Source organism: Heloderma suspectum, chromosome 1 (assembly GCF_057233095.1).
Source record: "Heloderma suspectum isolate Gila_16-S chromosome 1, 16-S_ref, whole genome shotgun sequence".
Lineage (NCBI taxonomy): Eukaryota > Metazoa > Chordata > Lepidosauria > Squamata > Helodermatidae > Heloderma > Heloderma suspectum.
In genome coordinates, this window is record NC_139458.1 from 314,407,141 (window position 1) to 314,429,833 (window position 22,693).

At 42.9% G+C, this 22,693-nt stretch overlaps 1 protein-coding gene across 1 annotated transcript; it reads right to left on the bottom strand.

Moving 5' to 3' along the window:
• Window positions 1-159: 159 nt before the first annotated feature.
• On the bottom strand, window positions 160-21,685 carry COQ3 (coenzyme Q3, methyltransferase). Its single transcript, XM_084827176.1, has 7 exons — window positions 21,191-21,685; window positions 19,683-19,791; window positions 15,829-15,981; window positions 12,870-12,969; window positions 11,483-11,725; window positions 6,353-6,512; window positions 160-4,760 (listed from the first exon to the last, which is right to left on the bottom strand). The coding sequence occupies exons 1-7, from the start codon at window positions 21,306-21,308 to the stop codon at window positions 4,558-4,560; spliced, it is 1,086 nt and encodes a 361-aa protein (XP_084683302.1). The 5' UTR covers window positions 21,309-21,685; the 3' UTR covers window positions 160-4,557.
• Between the last annotated feature and the right edge of the window lie 1,008 nt (window positions 21,686-22,693).

Consider the following 22,693-nt stretch of genomic DNA (forward strand, 5'->3'; position numbering starts at 1 on the left):
TAGAACCAGGCTCTCCCAGCTCCCAGTCCAACACTCTTGCCACTACACCACACTGGCTCTCCAATTTTCATTACATTTGCTTTGTCTTACTTACAATATATGGTATTGGAACCAGGGTTTGTTCCAAAGGCTGCCCAGAAAAGATGAATCATATACTTTGGTTTAGAAAATAAGGCTTTTATTTCAATCCTTTTCTTATGCAGGATTTATAGAAAATATATAGAGACTGTAACTAATACAGACTGAAATTACACTATACCCTAATTAACCAGTACCCAAAGAACACCTGAATCTGCTGCCTATTTCTCAGATGAGCTAGTATTTGGTTTCATCAGTAGTAATAAAGCCTATTGGCTTTTCGCTGTGGAGTACCAAATTAGGTTATAACACTGAATTTATAACAGGGTATTAACAGCTGGACCAGAACATGGCCTGAATTTAGTAGCTCTGTGTCTACAGTTGGCTGATATGTGAGTAGTCCTGCCTTGCACCACAGGGTTGCACTCCATGAGCCATTGATTATTCCAGCTCACAACCTTGTGCCAGAGGACTTGGAGTTTTCTCAGCAAAACCACAGTAGGGGTGTGGCTATTTTGTGTAATGCAAAAGACCTTGTTAGCATCTCCACTTTCATTTAGAAAAACACACACAAAATGCTCACCATCACAGCAATAAGACTGAAAAGGAAAGTTGCTCATACAAAAGGCCCAAATGAATTGTTTCAGTGTCCATAACTTTTGAAATCAGTGCCCCATTCAGTTTGTTTTTATTTACACAACTTTTCTTAGGACAACCCACCTTTCCCTGATCTTAACATGCTTCTCTCTAAACAGTACCTTAGCAGGGGAACCTAGGTGTTATTTTCCCCCTGAAAGCACACAACTAATCATTCTAAAGACAAAAAAAAATTGATATGACACTTGGATAGAGAGGCCTTAATATCCTCTCTCAGCCCTTAAATTCCAAAGGTAAATGTTTCAGTTTAATTCACTGGATAACTGGGGTGGATTTTGTTTTGGCCTCCCGGGGAAAGTCGGTGGAAGATAATAGTCTACTTCTAAACACCTTTGAGCAATTGTGTTATTTCTTTTTCCAGACTGGAGCAGATTAATTGGTTACATCAGCTTCTAGGACCCAGGAATCCTAGAGAGAAGATCTTTCCTGGGCCAGGGTTTGACTTGAGAAAAGCCTACCAGGACAACGATACCTCCTTTCTCCCTACTCTTGATCAAAAGGACTGGGGAAGATTTGTGTCATTATGAAAGAGCAGTTCTTTACAGTATTGGGCCCTGAATCCAATCTGCTCAGACAAGAACTGTGATAGCTTGGCTCTGGTCCCCCTCCCCTCGCTACTGCTAGCATTAGCACTGTCTTCCTGGAACCTGGTTAACACAAGTGTTAAAAAGCTACTGCAAATACAGCAAAGTCTTTGCCTTACAATTAGCAGATATCATGGCTTCATGTTACCACAGATGAAGACTGCCACTGGCAAGGAACAAGGTCCTTTAAATGCGGACCCTCGGCTCTATGGACTACAACAGTCAGAGAATGCTACAGGAGGAGTCTTCGTTCACTGAGATCAGTGTAGTGACTTCGTGAAGTTCAGGGAATCATCCCATCCCCTCATGTTTACAAATCTGGAAAACAATTTCTCCATGCAAGCTTCTGTTGATCAGTGCCTTAATTGGCTGGGTTCACACATCACTTTAAGCCATGGTGGTTTATAAGCTATTCACAGTAGCTTATAAACCGTCTTGGTTTATTGTGTCTGCAAGTGGTTTTCTCCAACCACAGTGGCTTATTAAGCCAAAATAAACTACCCTGATGAGCCATGCTCTGCAGTGAGGTTTATTTAAACTATCTTGGCTTATGTCATCTGGCACTCCACAGTGGCTTAAAGAGTGGTTTAAAGATCACCTACAGAGTTGCTTGGCAAAAGCGGTCAAAACCACAGCTGCTGTTCCGCTCCAGTCAGCAGATCTGTTTCTGAGATCTGCCTACCAGGAGATTGCAGTCTGGGAAGGGAAGGTGAAGTGGGGGGAGTGAAGGGAATGGACCTGGAAACAAAGCCCTATGAGGAAAGATTGAAAGAACTGGGCATTTTTAGCCTTGAGAAGACTGAGGGGAGATATGATAGTGCTCTTCAAGTACTTTAAAGGTTGTCGCAGAGAGGCAGGCCAGGATTTCTTCTCCATCATCGCAGAGCGCAGGACACAAGAATGGGCTCAAGTTACAGGAAGCCAGATTCTGGCTGAACATCAGGAAAAAGGTCCTGACTGTTAAAGCAATACGACAACGGAACCAATTACTGAGGGAGGTGGTGGGCTCTGCCACACTGGAGGCATTCAAAATGAGGCTAGACAGCCATCTGTCAGGGATGCTTTGGCTTAGATTCCTGCACTGAGCAGGGGGTTGGACTCGATGGTCTTATAGGCCCCTTCCAACCCTACCTTTCTGATTCTATGAATGGGTAGCAAGAGGTTGGTTTCCAGTCACTTTTCTGTGAGAAAGGAAAATCACGCAGCTACCCAGTACAGCATCTTGAGGCTCCCCATGAGGAGACCCTGTGTTTAAAATTTTACCCCATTCCAGCAAACTCAAGGAGCACACAGGCAGGGATAAGGGAACAGTAGGGAAGCAGGTAGGAGAAGAAAGGACTGCTTTGAGGATTGGGGCACCACTGGTTGGGTGGGGGAGCAGAAAAGTGACCAACAATCTGCAACACACCAATATTGGCAGGGATCTGACAGAGACAGAAGAATACTCCTTTAGAGCAAGACAGGCCAATTGGAGAGATACAGATGACATAGCAGTGCTGCAGGGTTTCCAATGCAAAGGAAGCTGGGATACCATACCGGCTGAGCAGGAGGACTGTAGAGGAAGGATGGGCAAGGGCGGGGAAACTAAGCTATGCACAGTAGCTTATTTGTCGGATGGTGTGGGGTATACAGTAGCTTATAAACCATCATGGCTTGAAGTGACATGTGAACCCACTGATTGTCTAAGCATGGATTGGGAAGATGTTTTCTATTACACTGATTATTAAGCACCAATGGCACTATCACAATCTCACATAAAATATTGATAGTAATATTTAATGGAATTATTCTTCATTGTTTCAAAAGGGTGGTAAGAGCTATTTTAGCAAAAAGCATTTGTGGCTTGTTCCTAAAGATCAAAAAGACCTAAAGATCCTAGGTGCAGTGCAGATTTTAGAGCTTCATGCTTTGGCACAGAGCTGCAAAAAGATTTATTATTGTTACTATTACTGTTACAAGGCAGCAACCTTGGCTACTACCATTTTTCAAAGCCAGCAGTTTGTTTTTAAACTACTGTCTTTATAAAGAAAAGAGACGAGATTTACACTGCTTCCCTCTTTGTGATGAATGTTTTCAAAGCACATTTTTCAGTGCAAGGTTCTTTAAGGCAGGCAATATCAACATCAGATAAGAGTAGTTATCTCCTTCCATTTTCTCAGATCATTGGTCAAAAAGCCTTAAACTGAGCCTGCATACAATACCAAGGTCAAATGCCAGTGGCCAGTGAAATCCATGATAGTGTTAAGGTATCTAATCTTTGAAGTGACAGATGCGAGATTGACCAGGGAGATACTGATCCATTGGCCAGAGTCTTGTCTTCCCCCCTACCCACAGGGAAATAACTACACAAGAAATTAGACAAGCTCTGACCATTTCCCTTCAGTGAAGGCTTCCAGAATGCTCTCACTTAACATCAGCGCCTCCTACCCATAAAGGTATAGATACCAATTGAAGTAGACAGAGCAAGACCAAAGGCCACTTAACACATGACATTTTCCAACACAGAGATAATCTCTGTGGAGAGAAAGGTAGGTGCATTGTCAGATATGAAGAATGTATGGCTGATTTTGCCACAGGTACACATATTCCCAACACGTTATTCACAAGATGATGTACCCATTTCCTTGCCCTGCATTTCCACACAGGAAGAATGTGTTAAGCAGCTCTGTGCTCATCCATATTTTGAACAGCAGCTCTTGTAATCGAAGACCTGGTCTTTACTTTGAGGGGAGCCTTGCTACCACTGCCTGCATCTGTAGTATCTCAGCTAAGTAAAACATTATATCCAAGCAACCAATAAGTAGAGGTATGTGTTTTTTAAAGTTTAAAAATAGGCAAGCAGCTGCATTTGAATAATAAAGGCAATTCACCTACTTTAGAAATAGAAAGTGTTGCATTTTAAACCAGTAACTCTAAAGCCTATCAAAATAATTATTCTTTGGAAACTCAGTGGCATGCATTTTAAGAACTCTTTCACAAAGAGCCAGTCCTTTCCCAATAACTTCACAGAACACCTAATCTTTAGGTATACAGTTCACTTATTCAAGATAACTCATCTTTGGGAGTTTTGCACATCTGACACTGGAGAATGAGCTCTTCTTCGACCACAAGACCGAGACTGGTAGACACATTTTAACATCCGACACTGAACATGAGACTGCTTGTTCCTTACTGGTTTATTACAGCCATTTATGCAAATCTTCCTCTGACTGCCTACTTCTGTTTAAGCCACAATGTCTTAACCGGGAGTTCTGATGCTAGTTTCTGATTGGAGCTGCTCTTTGCCCATCTCTACAGATGCTTCCTTTGGATCTAACTGTTCTTGCATACTTAATTTCACAGCATGGAGTGCATAGTTAATGCTAGTGCTTCCAACCCAGCTCCAAGATCCAAAGAGGGGATTGTATAACATTCCTTTCACTGTCTTCACTAAAAAGCCATCTGTAAAGGGGGGGGGGAGAGAGAGAGAGAGAGAGGAAGAGGTGACCACTTTCAAAAAGGACCTAACATTCACAATAAACACTCACAAAGTTCCCTGCAACGTTATTCTGGCAAAATGGCAAGATTTACACCCTAAATAATAATTTGCTAGCTGAGATAGCGTCAAGACTAAAATCTGTCCCTAATGCTATCAAACCATTCAATAATGTACATCCCAGGTAAAATATCTTGCTGAACTGTGTTACGATGCTGATCAATTATTTTCACATTGTGGTTAGATTTGCAGCTTAACATGCACATTAACCCAAATGCATTCAAGACCAAATACAATTGTTCCAAAAGTTGTGTGGTGTTTTTTCTTTTTTTTAAGGCAATAAGAATTACAGGGAGACATTATATTTACTTCTGGCTTCACTACACAATGCTTTAAAAATCCAAGCATAATGCATGACCAGGTTTCTTTAATGGGAGGTATGGAGACTCCATCACCTTATTCGAACTTCTAAAAAAGAAATATTCAACACGTTGGACAAATATTTGAAAAAGCAAGTATGCCATACTATAAATCCTTAACTTAAATGGGAATATTTTGAAGGAAGGTTTCGGCACTATAGTCCAAGTGCCAATTTAAAAATCTTACACCATACTCGTAGAGGCCACAATAAAGTGCCTCTTTGTGGTGGGATTCTCTGTGGCAAGTCTAACGTCTGAAAACCCTCAACTGTGTGCATCAGCCCACACATGGAGTAGTACCTTTGTGCCAATGGCAGCCATTGCCAGGGTTATTACAGATGAACTACAAACAACCAGATCTACACCGTATGCAGTAAGGGGCTTCCAAAATGTTAAGACCACCACATGGAATTCCTCCATATGGAGGTACATTTTGGCACCCCAACATAAGGCCTGTAACATTCTAAAACTGTTTCGGGGGAGGAGAGTGTACTAAGTTTATATTATATATACACTATCTAAAATGGACCAGAATTATTGTTTTGGTGGGGAACTGAATTGTCCCCCACTGGACCCTCCAAGAGCTGGATGATGTCAGTGTGTATGGCCACAACTACTGATGCAGCCACACACCCATTCTGCCTTTCTCCATGATGGGAGAGGCATAGAGAAAGAGACTGGCTGACACTGGGAAGAGCAGCTGCCCCTCCCAAGACTGGTAGACTCCCTGGGTTCATGCACCCCACCCAGCTCAGGCAAGCCCTTTCATGAGACATACCCTGGTCCCCCACAGTGCCACCAAGTCCCTGGCTTGGGGTGGTGTGCATCACACTAAAGGACTCAGCCAACACTGGGAGCAGCAGTTGCTTCTCCCAGCCCCAGCCAAGTACCCCACCCCTGGCATCTCCGCTCTGAGATCAGAGTTAATAGGGGGGATTCCTCCAGGGGGTTTAGTACTATTTGGAGGGCATTAGGCTGGGAAAAGGCTGGTGTACAGTACCAACATTTCATTTTGCAAAGCTATCTGATTAAAATGTGTTTTCTCTATCTGTTTATATTATAGAAAGGCCCGGGTCAACCACCAGGCATACTTGAAGGAGACTACTTATCACTTGCTTCCCTTGGGAAGTAACACTTACTTGATTCTAGAAGCCGCTCCAGCTCTTCAGGTGCTATGAACTTTTCCCAGTCATGGGTGCCTGCTGGAACTATGTTCAGTACTCTCTCAGCAACTAAAATTCCCAAAATATAGGACAACTGGGATTTGTTGATTGTAGTAATAAACAGAGAACCTTCAGGCTAATAAGAAAATGCAAGAGTTGTTTGCAAGTCAGTCATTTATACATTACATAATATACTGATAATGCAACTCGCAGCATCCTTTATGAGTAAGCATGTTGCAATTAAAATTGCTCTCAGCAAATTAAAAATGTTTAGTATTACAAGTTTAAGTCAATTAAATATACATTCATTTTGCTCATGAATAATTTTACTGAAGAAAAGACCAGACTTATTTTTAGGTCTATTCATATTACTACAGTTTTGAGACTGGTAGAGATTAAGTTTTTGAAATATGATAGACATTACATATTTTCATTCATTAATATCTCAACTAACCAATTTAGGCAAGGAGAACGCTTTTTTGTGGACCACTTCTTGGGCCAATTTAATAAAAAGCACCAGCTGGTTAACTCTGTTCCTCAATAACTGAGAGCATAAGATGAGTGTTCCTTCCGTTTTTGCCTTTATGGTTTGTATTGGTTTTTGTTAATTCTGTATTATTTCTGATCTATAATTTGATTCTGTAAGCCTCCTTTGATGTCTTACAATTCTTAACAAAAAACGTCCATAGTAATAGCATGTGATAACTATTCTTTAATAAAATCACTGCCTCAGCTTAGTAGTGTTTATAAACATATGCAGTCACTTCCATAATAAATACAGAGGTAGTATTAGGCCACAATCCTATGGTCCTTGGCAGGGCATACCATGGGCCAGGACTTTTCAGATCTCCTCAGAGTGGTCTGCCCCTGAAGTGGGAGACATGACCTCACAAGCCTCCTCTGTGAGACTGCAGAAAGGACCACAAACAGTAACTTATCTGACATCAGGGAGTAAAACAACAAGGCATTCCAAGGTCGTGCCAGAAAGGCTGTGGATCCACCGGATCCAATGCTCTCCTATGCCCCAGACACATCCCTGGAATGCTTGAAGAAATTTCCAGCCCTGGAGCTGGCAAAGTTCATTTCCTGCCCATTGGAATCAACAGGAGGTAAAAATAAAGAAGAAAGAAAACTGTCAAAAATGGCCAAATAAAAAAGGAAAAAAGCTGTGCGCTCCCTGCACTTTCTGCCCTGCTGGCATGAGCCAACAGGGCACTAGAAAAGGCAGTACCTCTGCCTTAGTTCCTCCCTTTCCTTCCTCCATATGATTGTTCTGCTTGAGCTGTGGTACATGTGAATTCATCAAAGTAAATAAACTAAGAGAGCAATCCTAGAGGGCCAAAGGATTGTTTGGTTTCTAGGAACTGAGATCAGAGCCAGGGCTCCAAATGCAGTTCCCAGAAACCACACTTCCCACCCCCTCCCCTGTGTAACCAGTGCAATTCTCTCTATGCCAGCTATGTCTCCACACTCAGAAGCACAGCATGGAGACAGGGAAAAGTGAGTGGTGGCAGGGGCAGGGAGGGGAGGAGCCTGTGGAAGCTGCTGTACACAGCTTCCTATCGGGGCTCTAGGGGGTGGGGGGTTGCAGTATATGTTAAAAATATATATTTCTGCACAGAAATACAGGAGGATGAGCTTGGTAGCCCCATCGAAAGCATCTCAGTTAAAATAAATGCAGCAAAGAATAAAAAGAACATGGTGGTCAGAGTCCACTACCGGCCACCCAATCAAGGATAAGACAAGGATGAAACTTTTGAAAAGCAAATAGCCAATGTTTCAAGGAAGCATGAGGTAGTAATAATGGGGGACTTCAATTTCCCAGATATTTGTTGGGACACAAATTCTGCAAAACATGGCTCCTCCAGGAAATTCCTGACTTGTGTGGTGGATAACTTCCTCCTACAGAAGTAGAGGAAGGAACTAGAGGATCGGCTATCCTTGACTTGATCCTAGCCAACAGAGATGACTTAGTGGATAAAGTAGCAGTTGCAGGAACTCTGGGGGAAAGCGACCATGTTATACTCGAGTTCTCAGTTCTAAAGGAAGCAAAAGCCGAGTGTAGCCAAACCCGTACCCTGGATTTTAGGAAAGCCGGTTTTAATAAACGCAAAACAATGATAAGTAAGGTCCCATGGCAAGCGACTCTAATGAGAAAAGGAGTCCAAGATTGGTGGGAGTTTTTTAAGAAGGAAATTCTCAAGGCACAATTACAAACAATTCCAACAAGAAAAACAGGTGGAAGACAACAGAAGAAGCCAATGTGGCTTCACAAAAAGCTTAGAGATGAACTGAAAACAAAAAAGCACACATACAGGAAGTGGAAGGAAGGACAAGCAACAAAGGAAGAGTACAGGCAGGTAACACAGAATTGCAGGGATGGCGTCAGGAAGGCTAAAGCTGAGAATGAGCTGAGGTTAGCTAGGGATGCTAAAAACAACAGAAAGACTTTCTTCAGATATGTGCATACTAAAAGACAGAGAAAAGAAATGGTGGTTCAACTATTAAATAAGGATAGCAAAACGATAACAGAGGACAAAGAAAAGGCAGAGGTGCTCAATTCCTACTTTGGCTCAGTCTTCTCCCAAAAGAGGGTCTATGACCCCCCAGGCAAAGTACAGGCTAAAGGGGAAGGATTGCAGCTTAAAATTGATAGGCATATGGCCAAGGAACACCTAATTTATTTGAATGAGAAATCTCCAGGGCCAGATGAACTGCATCCTAGAGAAAGAAAGGAAATGGCAGAAGAACTCTCAGAACCACTGTCTATTCTCTTTGAGAAATCATGGAGGACAGGTGAAGTGCCAGATGACTGGAGGAGGGCTAATGTTGTCCCTATCTTCAAAAAGGGTAAAAAGGAGGAACCTGGGAACTACAGACCAGTCAGTCTGACATCAATCCCTGGGAAAATTCTGGAGCAGATGATAAAGCAATCAGTCTGTAAGCACCTTGAAAGCAATGCAGTGATTACTCAAAACCAACATGGATTTGTCAAGAACAAATCCTGCCAGACAAATCTGATCTCATTTTTTGATCAGGTAACCTCCCTTGTGGACTGTGGGAATGCTGTGGACATAATATACCTCGACTTCAGCAAAGCTTTTGACAGTGATATCCTGATGAGCAAACTAGCTCAAAGTGGGCTAGATGAAACAACAATCCACTGGATCCACAGTGCGCTCAGAATCGGACTCAAAGAGTGCTTATCAATGGGATCTTCTCAAACTGGGCAGAGGTAACGAGCGGGGTACAGCAGGGCTCAGTCCTGGGCCCAGTCAGAAACAAAATTCAAAGTGATCTTGATAGACTGGAGCGCTGGGCTGAAAACGACAGAATGAAATTTAATAGAGATAAATGCCAAGTTCTGCACCTAGGAAAAAGAAACCAAATGCACAGTTACAAGATGGGGGATACGTGGCTCAACAACACTACAAGCGAGAAGGATCTTGGAATTGTTGTCGATTGCAAGCTGAATATGAGCCAACAATGTGATGTGGGTGCAAAAAAGGCAAATGCTCTTTTGGGCTGCATTAATAGAAGCATAGCTTCCAAATTCCGGGAAGTACTACTTCCCCTCTACTCAGTACTGGTTAGGTCTCATCTGGAGTACTGTGTCCAGTTCTGGGCACCACACTTTAAGAAGGATGCAGACAAGCTGGAGAAGGTTCAGATGAGGGCAACAAAGATGATCAGGGGACTGGAAACAAAGCCCTGTGAAGAGACTGAACACACTGGGCATGTTTAGCCTTGAGAAGACTGAGGGGAGATATGATAGCACTCTTCAAGTACTTGAAAAGTTGTCACAGAGAGGAAGGCCCTCTTGATCACCGCAGAGTGCAGGACACAGAGTAATGGGCTCAAGTGACAGGAAGCCAGATTCCGGCTGAACATCAGAAAAAACTTCCTGACTATTAGAGCAATACAACAATGGAACCAATTCCCTAGGGAGGTGGTGGGCTCTCCCACACTGGAGGCATTCAAGACGAGGCTGGACACCCATCTGTCAGGGATGCTCTGACTTGGATTCCTGCACTGAGCAGGGGGTTGGACTCGATGGTCTTATAGGCCCCTTTCAACCCTACTATTCTATGATTCTATGACCCTTCCCTTCCCCACCTCAAAATCGCCCATCTAGGCAAAAATGCAGGGCAGCCAGAGCATGGAGGAAAGGATCCCCTCTGTGCTCCAGCCGCCCTGTATAGCATAGTCGGCAGCCTCCAATTTCAGAGGCTGGCAACTATCCAGATAGGATTTGTTCCCTAAACTGAATTAAGCTTGTTAGTAAACACATGGGACAACCAGTGGGGTTTCTTATAATAAAAAAGCTTTAAATCATTAGGCTTCATAGAACTGGTTTTCAGATAAATGCTTGCCTAACCTCTGAAGCATGGAGATAATGTAATCTAGCGAGTGACCCTTCATCTTGTAGTCTATTCAGGTAATACGGCATTTGTTATTTGTAATTTCATTTTTTTTAAATTTTCAGTAATTATATTTATCTTAATATTTTTTATATATTTTTATTTTAATAGTTCCTCCCTTACCAATTACGTGCCAGGACAGGACCGTAAGGGCAAGCAGACAGGCATTGTTGGTGGATGGCCCCTAACCTGGGAATCCTCTACTTCGGAAACTTGCCAAAGCCCAGCTCTTACACTGATTTGGGAAGACAGTCAAGCCTTTTTATTCAAATTGGCTTTTGGTGGCTAGGGATATGGTGGCACAGGTGGGGTTTCTGTAGTTATAACATCCTACTGTTATGTGTCCTGAGCCCTTGGGATAAATAGAACACAAAACAATTAAATACATAAATGAGTTTTATATTTTATTTCCTTCATATTTTTAGTAAATACTTAATAGATCTGTCCCTAGTACCTATCTGTTGCGTGGGTCAGCATTTCCTGAACAGAAAAGGGCAAGTTTCAAATATCCTAAAGGTTTTGTTTGTTTTCAGTCTAGATAATTAGAATTTGTGGTATATGGTTGCACAACATTCCACTCTGCGCACTGAATGTATCACAGAACAGGAAACATACTGAACAATGCAAAACATTTCTTACAATAAAGAGCTTGATTTTCCAGTACAAGTTGTTTTCTTGAACTCACTTTTAACACTTCACTACAGCACCTGATAAACATTTCCACATCAGACATGTGTTCCACTACTTCCGAAGCTACAATGACATCAAATGTTTCTGATGCCTCTTCCACAATATCCTCTAGTGTACAGGTTCTGTACTGTATTCTCTTAGCCAGCACTGGATCAAATGATTTATGCAGTTCCGCTGTCCTAATGTTCTCCTCCAGAGGATCGATTCCAGTAACTGAAGCTCCCAATCTACCTAGGGGCTAACACCATAAACATGTTATTCCCTGCTGCATGAAAAAAAAAAAATGCCTTCCAATGAACTAGACTTGGTTGGAGTTACTTAAGAGTTTAAGTTAAATATCCATTGCCTCGTTCTTCCCTCCCCACAAAATAACTACTAGGATGATACTTACTGATCCAATTGACTGATCCAATAATATTTAAATATACAACTTCTTTTTAGGTTGATTAATAAGATAAGACTGCAATTTGAAGTAGAGTTACTACAGAGTAAGCTCCACTGAACTTGGTGGGACTTACATGCTTAGAATTGCATTTAAAAAGGGTTATTTATAGTGATGTATTTAAAATGTCAATTATATTAAAGAACCAATTATTTTATCTTTAGAAATTCTAGACCAGAAGTATGACCAGAAGAAAATGTAGTTGCCTAAGGCTGCAATCCTATCACCACTTACTTGGGAGTAAAAACCATTGAATACAGTGGAAAATAAAACTACAATAAATTGGTAGAAGTTTCAGTAAAGGATTTAGTTTCTTTCCACACAGTCAGTCAAAGATTGGGTTCGCATGATCACCATAGCGCATGGGTAATGGTGTATGCCAGTGGCCATTTTGAATATTCAAGCCATGATGGGCATGCACTATGGCTTATTGTGTCATGAGAACCCTGCAAGGGTGGCTTATGTGAGGGTTAAACAACCCTTGCATAACCCATGGGCTGTTTTGGGGTTATGTGGAGGTTGTTTAACCTTGCTGGGTTTGCACACATGATAAGCCACACTGCCTGCCCACCACAGCTTGAATATTCAAAAGGGTGGCTGGCACACACTGCAACCAAGTTAAATAAGCCACGGTGGATTGCGGTGATTGTGCAAATCAGCCCAAAGTGTGTCCCAGGCCACATGTTAGCTCTACGCAATTGACAAGAGAACAATATCCCGTTTGCATATCATAAATGTGTACATTTTTTCTCCACAATGGCTTATCAAATTATTAAAATCTAAATAAACACAATGATAAACATACTAGTAGAGCAACATGCAAGAAAGATTTCTAGTTAAACAAGTGCATGGCAGAAGTAAATAAGCACTATTCAAAACTTTATCACTACCTAAAAATAAAGGCTAGGGTATTCATCATCATCAAAGACATAATCCTTACCTCAGCAAGTAATCCACCACCACAGCCAACATCCAAGATCTTCGTGCCAGAAAGAGGGCTTCCTAGCCGATGGTCATTTTGTGTATTTAAAACAGTATCTCTTACACAAAAGGTAAAAACAAATAAATTTTAATTAAGACTATTCACCACTAAAGGATGTTTAGTTGACAACTACATTTAAACACACTTGCATGTTACCAAAAACTCAACACAATTGCTTTTTTGAGATGAAGTGTGAGAATTAAAGCTTTAGGAGGACGTTTTCTTTCTTTTCATTGCCTATTACAATACTTACATACTGGTTAAAGATGAGCTCAGATGTGCTGGCTCCCTGGACACATGTATCACATGCCATGTATCTCATAGGCATTAATCGGACACCTTGGCTCAGGCATCTACTTCGTTTCTGGGAGAAGCAGCATGAAAAGCTACCAGGAATGTTGATGCATCTCTGGATAGTCACACTGGGGCAGAAGCCAGGGTCTATGTGCTCCCTCCATTTATTAGATTAAATGGAGTTGCTCTCTATAACTGTGAAAGCATGCATATGCCTGCCTGAGAGCTATGCCATCTACCAGCAGATGAACCCATGAAGGTTACTTTGAACTGGCCAATCCAGAGCTTTTGAGGAAATTTGGCCCAATCCTGAGGTGTCCTCTGGTCAACAGGGTCAGATGAACCCAACAGAGAGGCACAGAAAATGCAAAAAACAGAAGTGACACAAAGTCACAAGCTACCTGTTCATTTCTGTGCAATCCCAACACGTCAGAGACCTACTCTTTCTTCAGGGGCTACCTGTACCAGACAAACCAATTCCTTACCACCACACAACTGTCTGTAGCCCTATGATACAACCATATTTGTTCAGATTTGGACAGAGGCTCACAGCTTAAGTATTTAAATCTGTCATTCCTCAGACCACAACACCCACCCAATAAAGTGAAAAAAATAGATCAACAGAGCCAGACTGGTACCCAGGATTAATCTACCCTAGGGGAGACCCAGAAAAGAAAAAAGAAAAGAAAAAGTCCACATCACTTATTATCACTTCAAGTTCCCAGACAAACCACACAAACCTATCAATTATGTATATCCCATCCTGGACAATGACACTTCCCTCTCACAGGTCTTGGGTGGTAGGCCTGCACTTGCTTACAGACAGCTACCCAACCTAAAACAGTTACTCACCAGCAACGACAGCCCTCTAACAGATACAGGCAGAGGAACCAAATCCTGTGGCATACCCAGATACCAATCTCTATACCCATATCTACTCTGGCAACACTATTACAGGACCAAATAATGTCAACTACAACATGCACATGCTCACCTTCCAATATGATATATGCCATAGTTTTCCAGCAATATCCTACTGCATTGTACATGGGTCAGTCTCTATACAAAGAATACATAGATACAAATCTGACATCTGATGGCGATATTCAAAAACCAGTGGGGAAACAGTTCAACTTCCAAGGACATTCTGTCACTGACTGTAAGGTGGCCATTCTTGACCAAAGGAACATCAAAGACAGACTTCAACACAAAACCACCAGACTACAATTCATCAAGAGGTTCAAGTCTCATCTCCTGTGGCTTGAATAGGGACTAAAGCAATCAGCTCACTGATGCAAGGACGTCTGTGTTGTTTTCACCAACAACAGTTTTGTGAAAGGCTACTATTAAAATAATTACCACGGTCTGTACTTTCTGCATTTCAATTCCGTATGACCTCAGTGTTTACAATTCCTCCCACCCCAACCGTGTGTGTGTGTGCACATAGTATGTACACACACACACACACGGAATTCAGGATAACACTTTCATGCATCTGATAATATGGATGGTAGTCCACGAAAGCTTATGCTATAACAAACTGGTTAGTCTTTAAGGTGCCATTAGACTCTTTGTTACTCTCCAGTCTTTGTTTCTCTATTTCTATGCTAAACCTATCATAATTAACATACTGGTCCATGTGTTAGGGGGCTGGTATACTAACGAAGCTGTTTTCTCTTTTATAAAATCTGTAAAAAAATAAGGTCTGTAGTTTTGGATTTCAATGACTGAGATAATTTCTTCATTTTAGAAGTAGTTATTACCCATTTTATTAGAGTGTAGTGCATAAATCTACTATGTGTATACCAAACCTCTTGTAAAGACCCCCTTAGGCCCACGTTCATCAGTATGTGTGTACACATGTAGGTTCAAGAGTTTATGGGAATGAGGATGCGTGGTCACACACTCCAGAACCAATACTGGCTGAAAAAACAAATACATTCACATCCCATTGATTAAAATATAACCTGAGTAAAATTGGTCCCCACTGTTCAACAAAGGCTTCAATCCTATACACATTTACATATGAATAAATCCCATTGAATTAATTGGGACTAACTTACGAGTTGCCATATATAGGCCGCGTTTGGATGATCGTGGGGGTGAAAGAACCCATCATGGATGGTTCCCCGGCCCCCACGATTTTCATAATTACCCGCAATGCAGCACAGGTTGCTGTGTCGTCTGAACCCAGAACGCCATGCAGCGGGGGTGGCTTCTCACCCATCTCACAACCCCTACTGCAAGCCATGGGTTGCAGCATGGGTAAGAAGCCACCCTTGCCATGCACGACACTGGGTTCGGGTGACACAGCAACCCGCACTGTATCGCGGTAATTATGCAAATCGTGTTTACATGCACGGCAGGCTCAGGGGCAAGGAAAGAACCCACAATGGGTTCTTTTGCCCCTGCAATCATACGAACCTGGTTGTAGGATTGCGCTGTAAGCTTTTCTTGTTTACTCTACCAATAAAATAGCCTCCATTATAACAGCTTTATGCTCAGTAAGCATTTAAGCTCAGCAACAGTAGCGAAGATATGCTTCAACTGCAAAATTTGACACTCCTTACTATTTTCATATTCCTGCCAGAAGCATGTAAAGGCTGACATTTTAAAACCTTACCTAATAAAAGGCACTCTAATATAATTCATAGAGTGAAGGGCTGCATATTGTCCATGCTCATCCCACCATTTATGTGCCAATAGTTGGAATTTTCTTATCTCCTTTGGGTCCACTGTTGTTTGCCCAGTACTGTATGGTAGTTCTGTGAGCAACCTAAACATTAAAAGTTGTATTACATCAAATGGTAAAAACCCAACAGCAATCAGGTAGCCAAAAATGATTTAGAAGTGCAACAAAAGGGTTCCTTTGTGGAAAAAGAAAATTTGGTAAACCCATATACAATTTTCAATTATTTCACTTATTTAGCAGTATTTACAAAGTGGGTTTATTCAAATTGTAGTAGGATTCCACTTGGATGTTCATCTCCTTCATTCATTAACCATAACATGTAAGTAGCATGCATATGAGGAAAGGCTAAAGTACTGGGGAATTTTGGTTTAAAAAAAAAAAAAAGAGAGAAAGAAGCGGGTGGGGGGACAACTAAGGAGGAATGTGACAGCAAAACATAAAATTATAAATGGTAGAGTAAAAGTAGAAAGAGAGACGTTTCTCTCCCATAATGCTACAACTTATTAAGTCACACAATGAAACTGATTAGCAGTAGTTTCAGAACAAATAGGAGGTAGTACTTCAGACAATGCATAATAAATTAATGGATTTTACTGCCACAAGATGAGGTGATGGCCATTGTCTCAAATGACATTAAAAGAGAATTAGCCATTGATAGGCCTATCCTCCATGAATTTGTCTAATAGACACAATAGCTTTATGAAATTCAGGGAAGGGATGGGATGCTTCTAAATACCAATCAATAGAGTATAAACAGTGGTGGTCTTCATGCCCTGCTTGTGAACTTCACAAAAACATTTGGCTGGCTACTTAGATGGACCCTTGGTCAGATCCAACAGAGTACTTCTTACATTTGTGCTCGTAAGATCTAGCATGAACAGTCCCAATAACTTGTATTAGAAATTGCAAGTTATCAGATCTATGTGTGTACAGATGTATTTATTTAAAACATTTCTATCCTGCCCTATATCATTAAGATCTCAGGGAAAGATACAGATAAAATCAATGTAAACAGTTTAAACAGTAAATAATTTAAACACTAAAAACATATTAAACTATTAAACAAGCTAAAACCAGTTAAAATCTAAAACAGTTAAAACAATGCGCTAAGGAATGCATTTAGCCCTCAAAGACTTTGGTAAAAAGCCACATTTTTACTTGGCGCAGAAACGAGACCAATGTCTGCACCAATTGGGCCATTGGCGCAGACATTGGTCTCGTTTCGGAGAGATACGAGATAGAAGATAAAGACAGAATGCCCATTATGGATAATTACACTTTGTTCAGTCGTTAAGTCATGTCCGACTCCTCGTGACCCCATGGACCATAGCATGCCAGGTCTTCCTGTCCTCCGCTCTCTCCCGGAGTGTGCTCAAGTTCATATTCATTGCATCGGTGATGCTATCTAGCCATCTCATCCTCTGCCGTCCCCTTCTCCTTTTGCCTTCAATCTTTCCCAGCATCAGGGTCTTTTCCAGGGAGTTTTCTCTTCACATTAGGTGGCCAAAATATTTGAGCTTCAGCTTCAGTATCTGTCCTTGCGATGAGCAGTTAGGGTTGATTTCCTTTAGGATTGACTGATTTGACCTCCTTGCAGTCCAGGGGACTCATAAGAGTCTTCTCCAGCTAGGGATGTACGAAAGTCACTTACCTTTTAGCGAAATTGATTCGAGGTGGGGGGGGAGGCGCCCCGTCCCTCCCCCCCAAAATTCTGGCTGGCCGGCTCCGCTCCGCAGGGATTCTGCTGAGCCGCCAGCCGGCTCCGCCAGTGGCCGGACATCCGACCGCTGGCTAGCAGGGACGCAAACGGCGGCGGCCATAGCCGCCGCCGTTTGCATCCCTGCAGTCAGCCGTGATAGGCTACGTAAATGTTTACGTAGCCTATCACGGCTGATTTAAAAGAGAAAAAAAAAACACGCGTACGCAAATGGCAGCGCCCATGGGCGCCGCCATTTGTGTTCCTTATTTTGGCACATCTTAGTCTACGTAAACATTTACGTAGACTAAGACGGTGAAAATAAGGGGAACGCAAATAGCGTAGCGTCTACGCTATTTGCGTTCCCCTTATTTTCGCCGTCTTAGTCTATGTAAATGTTTACATAGACTAAGACGTACCAAAATAAAGAACGCAAATGGCACCGCCCATGGGCGCCGCCATTTGCGTACGCGCGTTTTTTTTCTTTTCTTTTAAATCAGCCGTGATAGGCTACGTAAACATTTACGTACCCTATACCAGTGTTTTTAAAAAATCTAGCTGTGATAGGCTACGTAAATCTTTACGTAGCCTATAATGTTTTGTTGTTGTTGTTTTACTGGAAATGGTGGCGGCGGCCGGTCAGAAGACCGGCCGCCGCCGCACCGCCACCACAGCTGCCGCCACCAGGAAGATCCGCCCAAGTTAAGTCCCATCCCGGAGGGGGGCGGGGGGGGGCAGACCGTTCTGCCACCGATTTCGGGGGGCCGAATGCGCTGGCATTCGGCCTCCCCGAGATTCATGGCAGAATTCTTTGACATCCCTATCTCCAGCACCACAGTTCGAAAGCATCAATTCTTTGGCGCTCAGCCTTCCTTATAGTCCAGCTCTCACAGCCATACATTACTACTGGGAAAACCATAGCTTTGATTATACAGACCTTTGTCGGCAAGGTGATTTCTCTGCTTCTTACTATGCTGTCTAGGTTTGCCATAGCTTTCCTCCCAAGGAGCAAGCGTCTTTTAATTTCATGGCTAGTCACCGTCTGCAGTGATCTTGGAGCCCAAGAAAATAAAATCTGTCACTGATTCCATTTCTTCCCCTTCTATATGCCAGGAAGTGATGGGGCCAGATGCCACAATCTTAGTTTTTTTAATGTTGAGTTTCAAACCAGCTTTTGCACTCTCCACTTTCACCCTCAACAAGAGGCTCTTTAGATCCTCTTTGCTTTCCGCCATTAGGGTGGTATCGTCTGCGTATCTGAGGTTGTTGATAATTCTCCCGGCAATCTTAATTCCGACCTGTGATTCATCCAACCCGGCGTTTCTCATGATGTACTCTGCATATAAGTTAAATAAGCAGGGTGACAATATGCAGCCTTGTCGTACTCCTTTCCCAATTTTGAACCAATCGGTTGTTCCATGTCCAGTTCTTACTGTTGCTTCTTGACCCTTGTACAGGTTTCTCAGGAGACAGGTAAGGTGGTCTGGTACTCCCATCTCTTTCAGAATTTGCCACAGTTTGTTGTGATCTACACAATCAAAGGCTTCACTGTAGTCAATGAAGCAGAAATAGACAGTTTTTCTGGAATTCTCTTACTTTCTGCATGATCCAGCAAATGTTAGCGATTTGATCTCTAGTTCCTCTGCCTCTTCGAAGATACTGCCTACCACTCTGTGCCCGAATGAGCCTTTTGTATTCTTAGAATAAAATGACTGGAAGCCCAGTCCTACCATTGACCATACAGCTGAGGAAGAGATTAGCATGACAGCAGCAACATTAACATAGTGACACAAAATGTAGCACTAAGCTTGCATCACAGAAATACACAAAGCAAAAGTGCCCATAATCAGAGAGTTAAAAGTCTGCATAATACTATAGCTTGCAGGCCAGGTTCCAAGTGAGTAACAGATTACTATAATTTCCTACTTACTAGGGAACATATGAAAACCATAATAAAACAAAAATATCAGAACAGTCATTTTGGGCCTTGAGTTGTCATAACTTATCAGAACATTGACGGTGACTATGAAGCCAATTTTTCCATCATAAAAGGGTATCTTCTACAGTTATCAATAATGACAATACTTACATTTTCTTCTTCACTTCAGGCAAGCCAATAAATATGCTATATCTTAACTGGGTTTTAAATTTCTTAAGGAATGGTCCTTGGGCAATTTGAGGTTGACCATAGTGGTTACCTGAATAAATAAGAAAAAGCAATACTTTAACACCGCAAGTTTTGTAATCCACCTCCAGGTTCAACACTTATTTGTAAGTCACCCCAAAACACCCATTTGTTGAAACAGTAATCAATTAGTTAGTTTGACACACCACTTTTGTGAACCGCCCAGAAAGCTTTGGCTACTGGGAGGTATAGAAATGAAATAAATAAAAATTAAAAAAAATGTAATGGGCTAGAACTACACTAATAGTTTGTATGACTATATTGGCGGTGGATGACTCACCACCTCACATACATTTCAGTACACACTTTACATTTACTTTTTAAAGTCAGAATTTCATAACCTAATTATGTATCTGTCACAAATGCTGCAAGCACAGTCCATTACCCTGCAATGTTTAGTGTACTTGGGGGACAGGTGAGTGTAGGAACTTTAAGGGAACATAAGAAGCTGCCTTCTACTTAGTCAGATTATTGGTCCATCTTGCCCAGTACTGTCAGCACTAACTGTCAGCAGCTCTCCAGGGTTACAAACAGGATTTTTTCTTGCCCTCCCTGGAGTTGCCAGGGATCGAACTTGGGACTTCTGCATGCAAAGCATGCGCTCTACCACTAAGCCAGGGTACTTCCAGAAGGAGGGGTCCTAGCATTAATAATCCAAAGACATTGTGCAGTTATTCCACCTTTTCTTACATTCTAAAATATACAATGGGGAAACAACAGGAGAGACGGCTTCACAAATGCCATTAAATGGACTTAAACGTTGGTTATATTTGGGAATATAGAGAGGCTAGGAGGAAAAGCTGGGTTTTGTTAACCTCCATCTAGGAATGCTATTTTAAAAAGTGGAGAGAGGGAGTCCACCAGGCAGAAATGCAACTGGGGCAGCTTTTTGCATCACTTTATGGGGGGGGGGGGAGCTCAGTCCCAGACAGCTGTTAAGACACAAAAAGCCTTTGTCCATAGTAAAAGTGGCAATCTAACGAAATACCCCTTCAACCCACACCCAAGATCAACAAAGTAGTTTAAAACCTCCGTCACTCATAAACACGCATTTGAAGAGGCAAGGGAAAGCCGCACTTGTTGCCACGCTGCAGCCTTCCCCAGGTGTCCTCCACATGTTTTGGACTTCAACTCCCAGCACTCCTGCCTATTGATCATGCTGGCCTGGGGCTGATGGGAGATGAAGTCCAATACATCTGGAGGGCACCAGGCTGGGGGAATGGCTGTGCCATACTGACCGAGAGCATAACTGGACAGTTGTTGGGTTAATAATAAGGGACCAGCGATAGGGGTAAAAGCCTCCCGGAGTATGCAGGTCCCAGGTAACGGGAAGCCACGCGGCCAGCGAGTTCGTTTCCAGGCGGCCGGGCCACGGCGTGGTGGAGGGCGGCGCGCAAAGGTCACTTACTCACCGGGGACCGCCCGCAGGCTCAGGGCGCGCCGGTGAGCCGACCAGCTTCCCGCCATTTCGCCAAAGGAGACCCACAGCCGCCTCGCCCCCCACAACCAGCTACGTTCCCAGCCCTTCATGGGCTCGACCGGCCTCCTCGCTGCGCTGCCCAGAGCGGAAAGCAGACAGGCCCTCTCGAGCGCGGCTCCGCCTCCGATTGCCAAGGCTCGCCGTTCCCGTCACACCGCGACGCCAGCCTCCGGTTCCGGCGAGGAGAGACGCCGTCTTCTTTTCTGCTCCCTTCAAGTAGCTCCGCGCGCTGAAGGGCTGCCTGAAAAATAACGCTGCCGCGTCTGTCAGCCTCCATGCATCTCAGTCAGATTGCAATCCTGCGCGCGGGTGGACCTTAAGCTTTCCTACGCACAGCAGCGCTTACTTCCGAGTAAGAACGTCCGGAGAGGCCTTTTCAACCCTTCAGTTCGCATTTGGAAGCTGCGGCCGTGCGCACTTGGGAGGAGCCGAACTAATCACGCCCTCCAGCGCCGCCCCCAAGCATGTTTACTCAGAAGTAAATCCCGTTGAACTCAATGGCATTTACTCTCAGGTAAGCGTGTGGCTAGGATTGCAGACTTCGTTATCCCGGGGCTCCTTCTCACCTTATCAATTCCATTTGTCCTTGGAGTAACGCCCTGATAAAGATGTGAAAATCTGATTTTTAAAAGGTTATCTCAGCATACTTAACCACATGAAAGATGGCCTTGCTATGTCCAGAGAAATTGAACTATGTCTATTCAATTCTATTGCCCAGGAAGTGTAAATAAAAATGTACCACATTCACATAATTCCTGGAGAACACGCACCACCTCTTCAGCTAAAACAGGGGTAGGGCACGTGTGGCCCGCCAGATGTTGGACTGCAACTCCCATCAGCCCATATATATTATGTTTTAAGATATGAACCCATCTCCTGTTTTGCTTTTGTTGTTGCTGTTATTGTTGGGGTACAAATAAAACGATTTTTAAAAATCTCCCATAAGCCCTGACCAGCTTAGCCAATGGTGATGGACGATAGGAGTTACTGTGCAACATCTGGAGGGGCTTATTCCCAAGCCATAAGCTAAAAAATATAGGAAGCTAGGTTTCTATCCTTTTCCCCCATACCTCCCTTTCTTGTCTACCTTCTTTATGGCATGCCCCTGCTACCCCATCCCTATTCTCTTGACTCCCAATTCCTTCTTTCATAGTCCCAGTTGGACCTACTCCAGCTTCCCTTTCCTTACACTTGGCTTTCTGCCTATGTGGCCTTCCTTCTCCTCCTGTTCTCCCCAGTCCCCACCTATTCCATGTTCCCTTTCCTCATGCAAAACCTTCCCTTCAGCCCTACTCAGTAATAACCCATCCTATCCATTGTAATGTATATGGAAGTATGGCTTAAATGGTCAAATTTTGCATTTGGAAGCAGAATTTTTGGTTGATTTCTGCTGACACCCCCTCTCCCCTGCTCATCAAACCCCCATGAGAATGTA